This window comes from Mustela nigripes, chromosome 12 (assembly GCF_022355385.1).
Source record: "Mustela nigripes isolate SB6536 chromosome 12, MUSNIG.SB6536, whole genome shotgun sequence".
Taxonomy (NCBI): Eukaryota; Metazoa; Chordata; class Mammalia; order Carnivora; family Mustelidae; genus Mustela; species Mustela nigripes.
In genome coordinates, this window is record NC_081568.1 from 149,529,989 (window position 1) to 149,541,233 (window position 11,245).

The 11,245-nt window shown below is 35.4% G+C and overlaps 1 protein-coding gene across 1 annotated transcript; it reads right to left on the minus strand.

Moving 5' to 3' along the window:
• Positions 1–309: 309 nt before the first annotated feature.
• LOC132027639 (olfactory receptor 2G6) lies at positions 310–1,257 on the minus strand. The gene has a single exon (XM_059416412.1). It carries the CDS (start codon positions 1,255–1,257, stop codon positions 310–312), a length of 948 nt encoding a protein of 315 aa, XP_059272395.1.
• Positions 1,258–11,245: the final 9,988 nt, after the last annotated feature.

Below are 11,245 nucleotides of genomic sequence, written 5' to 3' on the forward strand. Positions count from 1 at the left end.
ATTTCAGTTGAGCTTTTAGGAATAAGCAGAGGTTTACAAGCTACACATGGACTCCAGCGTAAAACAATCTGTGCATGAAAATTGATTTGATAACATGGTTGAAGAAGAGAAAAGTTGATAGAACATAAGATCTTGGATTCATTCAAAGAATGTTTGGAAAGAATGAAAAACCACGGTGACTTGAGTATTTTAGCTTCTTACAGAATTCTGTGTCTGTTACTATTCCTTATGGCAATGTTTAAAAACAACCCAGTACTTAGAACAAATAATCTGTGAGCTAAGAATAGCCCACTAATGTTATATCTACAGTCATATATTTTCTAAAACAAGAACATTTCTCATTACCAGTGTTCTCAAGGCCCCTTTCACATCTTTGTTTCTCAAGGTATAGATAATGGGGTTTAAGAGTGGGGTGACTATGGTGTAGAAAAGAGAGACAAATTTTCCCTGGTTTTTTGAGCTACTTTTGGCTGGTTGAAGGTACATAAAGATGATGGTTCCATAGAAAATAATGACCACAATCAGGTGGGAAGAACAAGTCCCAAAGGCCTTCCAGCGCCCTTTTGCTGATTTTATCTTCAGCATGGCTTTTGTTATAAAGCCATAGGAGACTAAGATGAGTGACACAGGTACAATTAGAAAAATTATACTAGCCACAAAGAGTTCTATTTCATTGAAAGTTGTGTCCACACAGGCCAGCTTAATGAGCACAGGAACCTCACAGAAAATATGGTTCAGTTTGTGATGACCACAAAGGGGCAGTTGCACAGTAAGGGAGCATTGAATTAAGGAGGTTATGAGTCCACTGAGCCATGCTACACTGGCCAGGGATGCACAGAGCTGAGGATGCATTATAGTTGTGTATTGCAGAGGCCGGCAGACAGCAGCATATCGGTCATAAGCCATGACTGCCAGGAGAATACACTCAGAGGAGCCCAACCCCATGGCCACATAGAGCTGGGCCACACATCCACCATAGCTCATGTTTTTTTCTTTCTTATTCATGGTAACCAGCAACTGTGGGGCAACACTGGTGGTAAAGCAAATGTCCACACAAGAGAGATTGCTGAGGAAAAAGTACATTGGGGTGTGGAGTTTGGGGGCTAAACAAGATACCAAAATGATGGCAGTGTTCCCCAGGATGTTCAAGATGTAGAAAAGCAAAATTATGACAAAAAGGATCCTTTCTAGTTGGGGCTCATCTGAAAACCCCAGAAGAAGAAATCCCTTTTCAGAACTGTTGTTGCTTTCCTCCATTGTCCTGTAGACTTCAATTTATAAAAGGATTAATATTTTAGGGAAAGATGATAATAAGGTAAACAACGGTAAACTGTAGTGTTTATCTAATATGATTATCTTCCTTTTATAACATTCATATTGTAAAGACTGATAGTACTTTTCTCAATGTGTGTTATTTGATGGAAAATTCCTCCTCCATCTGTTTCCTTGAGCATATATCCCTCTTTCAAATGGGAACAGCACTAATGAAAACACCATCACAATACTTTCTCTTGGAAACAGGCTTCATGCAATGAACAGCAAGCTGGAAAAAGCAGATGAATGAATTAATGATACAGAAGACAAAATGGAAAATAATGAAGCTGAACAAAAGAGTGACAGAGGAATTCTGCAACATGAGAATAGACTTAAGGAATTCAGTGACTCCATAAAACATAGTAATACTCATATTATAGGAGTCCCAAAGAAGAAGAGAGAAGAGGGGCAGAAAATTTAAGTAAAGAAATGAGATGAAAACTTCCTTAATCTGGGGAAGGAAACAGACATCCAGATCTGAGAGGCATAGAGAATTCCCATCAAACTCAACAAAACCAGGCCAACACCATGACATATTGCAATTAAATTTGCAAAATATTGTGCTAAAGAAAAAAATCTTAAAAGCAACAAGAAAAAAGAAGTCCTAACTTACAAGGGAAGCTGGAGATTTCTCAACAGAAGTTTAGCAAGCCACAAGAGAGTGGCATCATATATTCAAAGTGCAGAATGGGAAAAATCTGCATCCAAGAGTATTCTATCCAGCAAAGATATCATTCAGAAAGAAGGAGAGATAGAGTTACCAAAACAATTGAGCCCTACATCAGGCTCCCTTCTCAGTGGATAGTCTGCTTCTTCTCCCCCTACTTGTGTTCTCTCTCATTCTCACTCACTCACTCACTCTGTCAAATCAAAATTAAAATAAACAAACAAACAAATAAAAAAATAATAAATGAATTGCCCAGACAAACAAAAAACAAATGTTGAGTATTAATTTTTGAAATATTTCAATGGTATTTATAGTCACCCAGTATTTATTATTTTTGTTTATAATTTATTTTGAACACATTATGTTTTAGTACATAATATTTGAAAAATAATATATTTAAATTTTAAAAATAACATTGACTTATACTATCTTTACCCAAATATCATTGTTAACTGCTGAGTACACTAGAAGAAACAACTTGTTTTAGCAATTATTTTGTTAAATGTAATTGAAGTTGGTTATTATTTATTACCATAAATGATAACATTGTAAAAAAATATAATTACTTATACTTTATTTACTTTAAAGTATTATTTATTTACTTTAAAGTTTTCCCTAATAGAACTAGTTGACAAAATGTATGACATTAAGCTTGCCAATCTTATGTATGTAGTATAATCAATGTTTCTTCCAGACATGATCGAAAGCTATTCATGTCAACTTACCATGAACAAATTATATTTTATTATTTTTAGCTTCTAATGTGATTTGTGAAAATAATTGTTTTAATATTTATTTTTAAGTGGAAGTTGTTTGTTATTTGCATTTTTAAATGTATTTGCATATTTTGTTAATTTTTAAGTGATATGTTTGAATATTAAAATTACTTATGCAGGAGAATAATTCACCTTCTGTTTTCTTTTTATGCAAATATTTTACTTTAAGATGTAATCAAATATCTTGATCAATATTCAGACTACTATCAAAGTTATATTGCCAAATATTATTCCATATCTATAATTGCGTGCATGCATAAAATTACATCATAATCCAAGTGAAAATCAATGAGAAAATTTAGTTAAAATGAAGACTTACACATATTTAGCCAAAGCTGTTCAATGGACATTAGGGGATTCACATTTGATGCATGGCATCATTAAGAGCAAAGCTATAGACTTTCATGCAAAAGAGGAGAAAATGGAATTCAAAATGAAACCTACTCTAGTTCTTTGGCTCTCAATAACAAATAGCATGGAGGACAAGGGGAGATGGAGAGAAGGGAGTTGAGAGAAATTGGAGGGGGAGGTGAACCATGAGCAAAACTATGGACTCTGAAAAACAATCTGAGGGTTTTTAAGGGGCTTGGGGTGGGAGGTTGGGGGAACCTGATGGTGGGTATTGGAGAGGGCACGGATTGCATGAGGCACTGGGTGTGGTTCAAAAACAATGAATACTGTTATGCTGAAAAGAAATTTTAAAAAAAAGAAGAAATGTTTATTTGTGTATATCTTTGTTAATCAAGATGAAATAATGAAATGTTAAACCTATATAGTTTATATAACTGTCTTATTACAGCAATATAGAAATTTATCTGAGTTCAGAACTATGTAACATAATTTTCCTTCTTAAGGTAAGGCACAAATAGTAAAAAATTCTCCTGTGTTAGAGTAGCTATCAAAAAAAAGTTTTTATTTGAGATGGAATAATTTAGATGAAAAAGTGAAAAAATCTTTGATCTTACAGGCATTTTGTTTATGGCTTATCATATTAGTTATTAGTTTTGCTAATAAAATGAGGGATATACATACTAACTAATCATATATTCAGAAAATTTTTTCTTTTAATTATATACATATACACATATGTGTGGGTGTATAAATATGTATTTTTTCAATGTTTCCTTGTCATATGCACTACTTCTCTCTCCCAGTCACCATCGTTTTCTACTATTTGGAACTCTGCAGAAGTACCCTAGTGAAAATCTTTTGTACACTTTTAAAAAAAGTATTACTATATGCTGGCCAATTGAACATAATAAAGAAAAGTATTCTTTTAAAATTCTTATTTCATTTATTTTATTTATTGATTTGCAGAAAGGCAGAGAGCACACAAGCAGTGGGAACATCAGACAAAGGGAGAGGGAGAAGCAGGTTTCTTGCTGAAAAGAGAGTGTGATACGGGGCTCAATCCTAGGACCCTGAGATCATGACCTGAGTTGAAGGCAGATGTGTAACTTATTGAGACACCAAGGTGCCCCCTAATTTCAATCAGCTCCTTCTTCACAGAGGCAAACAGTAAAACTTTTCTAATATAAGTAAGGAGGTTGCTAGTACACAACTTTAATTAATTTTATAATCTTATAAAATTATAAGATTATAATCTTACTCATTCTATTTTAATTTTTAAATATATACCAAACATTCACGACAAGAAGTTACAAAAGAAAGTGCAAATGACATCTTCATTATAATCAGGAGACAAATAAAACTGACCAAATGCAAATGACATGTAATAGAGAAAAAAAGGTACTGTGATTCATAAAAACCTGTGCTGAAAACCAAAAATGGGAACAGAAGTTCCAGAAAAGAAGAAGAGCAACATTCAAGGTAACCGACAGAAGCAGCACTCCAAAAATATCAGAAACTATTTTTCCTAATAAGAAGAGTTTTTTTTTTCCATTAATGTGAATACCTGTGCAGAAGTCTGATAGGCAAAATGCAAAGAGCAATCAGAAGATACATCAAAAGAAAGGCTTGGAGAGAGCCTGGGAAGGAGGTGGAGCTAAGAGGAAGGATTGTCAAAACTGAGGAGATCACCTTACCAGTCATGGCCAGGGATAATAAAGTAATGAGAAGTGAGACATGACTTATTCAACATAATACTGGCAGTCTTAGGCACAGCAATCAAACAAGAAAAAAATTAAAGGTATCCACATTAGTAAGGAAAAAGTTAAACTGTCACTATTTGCAGATGATATGATATTATATATAGAAAAATCCCCAAAAAACACAACTACTGGAAATGAATTCAGTGTATTTGCAGGAAACAAAATTAATACCCAGAAAATGATAGTGGTTCTATACACCAATATCAAAATATCAGAAAGAGAAATTAAGAAAAGAACTCAATTTATAACAGCCCCCAAAATAATAGAATACCTAAAACAAATAACCAAGACAGTGAAAGACCTGTACTCTGAAAACTATAAAGCACTGGTAAAAGAAATCAAATATGACACAAATAAATGGAAAGAGATTCCATGCTCATAGACTGGAAGAATTAATATTGTTAAAATGTCCATATTGCCTAACAAAGCAATCCCTATCAAAATACCAACACTTTTCAGAAACTAGAACAAATAAAACTAAACTTTGTATGGAAACAAAAAGACCACAAATAGTCAAAACAATCTTGAGGAAGAAAAACAAAGCTGGAAATATCTTAAGTTCACAAATCAGTTTATACTACAAAGGTATAGTAATCAATACAGTATGGTGCTGCATAAAGAATGGACACATACATCAATGGCACAGAATAAAGAGCCCAGAATTAAACATGCAATTATATAGTTAGCTATTCTATGACCAAAGTAGACAAGAATATACAATCAGAAAAAGACTCTTCAATAAATGGTCTGGGAAAACTGGAAAGCTATATGCAAAATAATGAAACTGGACCACTTTCTAATACCATACACAGAAAATAACCTCAAAATGGATGAAATATGTGAGATATGAATAGATTAAATGTGAGACCTAAAATCATAAAAATCCTAGAAGAAGTAATAGGCAGTAATTTCCTTGAAATTGGTCATGACATTTTTCTAGATAAGTCTCCTTAGGCAAGGTAAGCAAAAGCACAAATGATCTAGTGAGACTACATCAAAATGAAAAGTTTTTTAAAAATTTAATTTAATTTATTTTCAGTGTTCCAAGATTCGTTGTTTATGCACCACACCCAGTGCTCCATGGAATATGTGCCCTCCATAATACCCACCACCAGGTTCACCCAGCTGCCATAATGAAAAGCTTTTGCACAGCAAAGGAAACCAACAAAACAAAACAAAAAAGCAACCTATTGAATAGAAGATATTTGCAAATGGTATATCTCATAGGGAATTAATATCCAAAATATGTAAAGAACTTATCCAACTCAAAATGAAAAAAATCTGATTAAAAAATGAGTGGAGAACCTGAATAGATATTTTTCTGAAGAAGACATACAGATGACCAATAGACATATACAAAGATGCTCCACATTATTAATCATCCCGAAATGAAAATCAAAACCACAGTTAGCTATCACCTCAAACCAGTCAAACTGGCTAGTGTTAAACAGAGAACAAACAAGTGTGGGTAAAAATGTGGAGTAAAAGTGATCCTTGTACACCACTGATGGTAATGCAAATGGGTGTAGCCAGTATGGAAAACAGTGTGCTTAATGCAACATTATTTCAAATAGCCAAGATACGGAAGCAAACTAAGTGTCCATCAATAGAGACATGGGTACGGATGATATAGTGCACACACACACACACACACACACAGGAATAGTATGCAGCCATAAAAAGAAGAAATCATGTCATTTGCATCAGCACGAATAAACCTGGAGGGCATCATGGTAAGTGAAATAACTCAAACTGAGAAAGACTAATACCATACAATTTCACTCATATGTGGGTGTACTCTAAAATAAATTAATAAACAATAAATTATTAAACAAACAAACAAACAAACAAAACCAGAATCAGACCTTAATACAGAGAAGGCAAGGACATAAGGAATTGGCAAAGTGAGTGAAGAAGAATGGGAGATAAACATTCTTCCAGTTGTGAAATGAGTAAGACAGGAGACAGCATAATGGACAGCATAAGGAATACAATCAATGATATTGTAATAACATTGTAAAATGACAGATAATAGTTATATTTGTGATCAGCATAGTATAATGTATAAATCTGTGGAATCACTATATTTTACACATGAAACCAATGTAATTTAGTGTGTAAACTACACTTAAATTTAAGAACAAGAAATTAGAAAGATATAAGACATGGAGAAAATTGTGGGAGTGAATATGACAAAGCAGTAGAGCTTGAGAAATGTGGAAAGGATTCCCCCATGACAGCAACTTCATGGAATCTAGCTGGTAACAATGGTAAAAGCAAATTAAATATTTAAATAATAACATATGAAAATGCATTTTCTAACCAAAAATACTATAGGGAAAAGGAAACATCAACAAAAAATAATTAGCAAACTTTTTAGGAGAACAAGTATATTGATCTGAAATTTGTTGTCACAAGCCAGATTTAAATCCTAATACAATACTGAAACTTTATTTACAACCAGAAAAAAATTTCTAAATAAAGTAGTTTTGACAATGGGAAAACATCATAAGGCTGAAATATAAGAGTCAGAGATTTGATGACTTGTCCAGAAGAGGTCATCGTCAGAAAACAGAGAAATGTAAAATGGGAATTAGCTTGAGTCAGGAAAGAATTTGAAAATAATAATGAAGATTAAACTGAATGGTTGCTTCACGGTTAATATTTGGCAGTAAAAAAAAATTTAGGGTTAATAAATCAAGTAGTGAAAGACGAAGCATATTTAAAGATAGAGAGTAACAAACACTAGGAAATATGAGCCAGGATTGGATGATAGAAAAAGAGAAAAGATATTTGAAAGGTAGTTTATCTTGTTTATATTAGGGAACCAGTACAAACTGCATAAAGAGAAATAAAACAAAGGGCATGTTACTCTTTATAAAGTATAATTTATACCCTATGAATGTGTTGTTAAAAGAAAACTGAACAAATATATAAAATTAGTTATATGGACATAGAACCCCATAGTAAAAAAAAGTCTTTAAAATAAAGCAATAAAATGATATAAATTAGTATAATGCAAGAGAATACAATATAAATTTATTAGATATATCAATAAGTATCATTGGGTTTAACATACTTAGTAAAGAGAAAATATTACTATTCTCTCTCTCTGGCAGTCTCTTTCACCGGATAAATTGTGGTCTTTTTTATTTTTTCAATTCATTTAGGTCTCTTCTCCATTATTTGATTATTAGAGAAGTTTTATTTTATAAGTTAATGTTAAATTGTCATATGCTCCTTACCCTGTTTTATTTTTATTCACATTATCCATTTCTCATATTTTTATCATGACTTTATTATCTCTTCTCCATAATAGGATGTAAATATAAGAATTATGGCATTTTACCTATTTTTATCACTGGTATTTCCCCAATTTTTGACACAATGCCCACACCAATGTAGAAGTTAAAAAATAATTTTTTAAAGGGATATACAAAATCATTTAGAAGTGACATCAGCAAGGTGATGGAATAGTTGACACCAGAGTTTAGTCTCCCTTACAGAAATATGAATTAACAACTATCCACAGACAACAACACAGCCATAAAAAACTCAAAACCCAGGAGTGAGACTGAAACAGCCCCCTAAAGCATGCAAACCAAAACCATCTACACTAGATTTTCATATGGTTTCACTTATTTGTGGAGCATAACAAATAACATGGAGGATATCGGGAGTTAGAGAGGAGAAGGGAGTTGGGGAAATTGGAAGGGGAGGTAAATCATGAGAGACTATGGACTCTGAAAAACAATCTGAGGGGTTTGAAGTGGCGGGGGGTGGGAGGTTGGGGTACCAGGTGGTCAGTATTATAGATGGCACTGATTGCATGGAGCACTGGGTGTGGTGAAAAAATAATGAATACTCTTATGCTGAAAATAAATAAATTTAATTTAAAAATTAAAAAAAAAAAGAAGAGTAGAAGTTTAACTTTCTGCCATTCCTCCCCAGTAAACACTACTGTTTGGCCTATGATTTCTATAGTCAAGAAAAGAGATTTCGGGGGGGGGGGACAAGATGGCGGGGAAGTAGGAGGAGGTGCATTTGAAACCTGTACCCTAAAGTGAGCTGATTACCTACCAAAGAACTCCGATCAACCATGAAATCAGCCTGAGATCAGAATTATACACATCTGGATCTCTACAGGGGCAAAAGATGCCAGTGGGCAGGTAAAGCAGAGTGGAACTGTGGGAACAGACTGATATCAGACTGATATCAGAAGATAAACAAAATGGGGAGGGAGCCACCAGAGGTGATCAGTTGGAAAGTAATACTCCTAATATGAGCCAGAGTGTCCTGCATCTTGGGACCAGCATTAACTTGGAGACTGGTTGAAAGCACTCCAAAAGAGCAAAGGATCATGGGGCGGGGGGAAATTGTGGGAATTGGGGTGGCTAGGGACAGAGGCTTAAGGCCCCAGTCCCACGACAGCCTCCCCTGGTGCTGAGCCAGAGAGAGGGCAGCGGAGAAACCAGGTCTTGGTCCCTAAGCCAACAGCGCGCCTGAGAATGCGAGGGGTCCAGCTCCTGTGAGGGGCTGGGAGCTTCGCCAGATGACAGAATGCACAAGCCCTGCTATATACAGCCTGAGATGCGCGCACCCCTCATTCTCCCCTGAAAGAGGTAGACAAAGGCTCGGCCTGCACTCGTTGACCCACGCCATTGTTTCAGACCCTAAGACTTGTGCCCCAAACTCTCCCCTGAAAGAGGTGCACGAAGGCCCAGCCTTGTGCTTTCGGACCTGGGCCCCATCCTCAGAGCCTGAAATGCGTGTGCGACCCACAGCCTCCCCTGAAATTGGTGCGTGCAAGCCGGGCGCTTTTAGACCCAGAAAGACCAGGCACTCCAAGCCGGGGCCAGTGGTAAAATCTCAGTGTGCAATTGCTGCTTGGAATGTCTCTGGCACTCTGGAGCTACCCAGACAGCCTCCGCTGCCATGGTTTTGGGTACAAGCAAAAGATCCTGCGTCCCCAGGGACCATGACTCAGGACCTGCTCTGTCAGCAGCCAAGGGGGAACTTATTTGGGCTCTGTAGCCAGACTGAGCCTTCTTTCTGAGAGGGAGGTCAGGGTGCAGTTTGTCTTCCTCTAAAACTAAAAAACCATCAAAAGCAGTCAAGCTGAGAGGGAAAAAAAAAAGTGAAAAAACATAAAAACTGCCAGAGAACAAAAGCCTGAAAAACAAAACAAAACAAACAAACAAAAAAAAAACAGTTTCCTCAGAGCCCACTCCCTTGAGCGGGGCAGGAGGACTTAACTCAGGGAACATCATGGACTGAAAACCCACGTGGCAGGCCCCTCCCCCAGAAATCCAACCAAAAAAGGAAAAAAAAAAAAGACTACAAGAGAACAACCACCACTACTTCATAGGACAACTTTTATTTTTAACTTGTTCCCACTATTCTGGTTCATTTTTTTTATATAGATTTTTTTTAACGTATTTGCCATCACAGTGAAATGTCCAGTACATCAAATTCCATAATAATATTTTAACCTGAACTTTTTGATACATACACCTTTGTTTTCCTTTTGCATTTCTATTTTTTGAATTTCATTTTTTTAAAAATTTAGTTTAGTTTAGTCTAGTTTATTCCTTTTTATTTTTATTTTCTAATATTCATATAGAGTTAAACTTCAAAGTAATCCCCTTTCCCCAATCAATGCTATCCCTATAGGTAAACCAATTTTTATCCCCCTTTATCTTAGGAAAGTTGATTCCTTCAACAAAGATATCAAGATACATCCGGGAAGAATCAAAACAACCTTCCTCGCAACAGTGAGAATTTATAACCACTCTCCCAACTTTTTCCTCCACCACTGTTTCTGTGTTTTTGTGTTTTTCCTAATAGTATATAAATCTTTACACTTGGGACGAACTTGGGGTTCGTCCTTTAGATGAGGTGATTCCTTTATTTGCATATATATATATTTTTTTCTTTTGTCATATACATACTTTTATCAGTCTTTTTGTTTGTATACTTCATAAATCTTACCTTGGGGCACATTTGGGCTGAAACTTCTCTTTTACCATCAATTTTTTCTTCTGTCTCTCTCTTTCTCACTTTTCTTTTTCTTTTTCTTTTCTTTCTTCTTTCATTTGGGTGGGGAGTCCTGATTGCTCAGAAGCGTTCCAGGGTGCACCTTGACTGCACCATGGTCGATACATCCACCTACATCTGTTCAGTCATCTCTCACCAAAATGACTAGGAGAAGGAATGCCCAACAGAAGAAAAATACAGGGATGAGTCTTCTGCAACACAGCTAACAGCTATCAACATAGATAATATGTCGGAAAGAGAATTCGGGCTAACAATTATCCAGGCAATAGCTAGGTTGGAGAAAGCCATGGATGACCAAACGGAATTGATTAGGGCAGAAC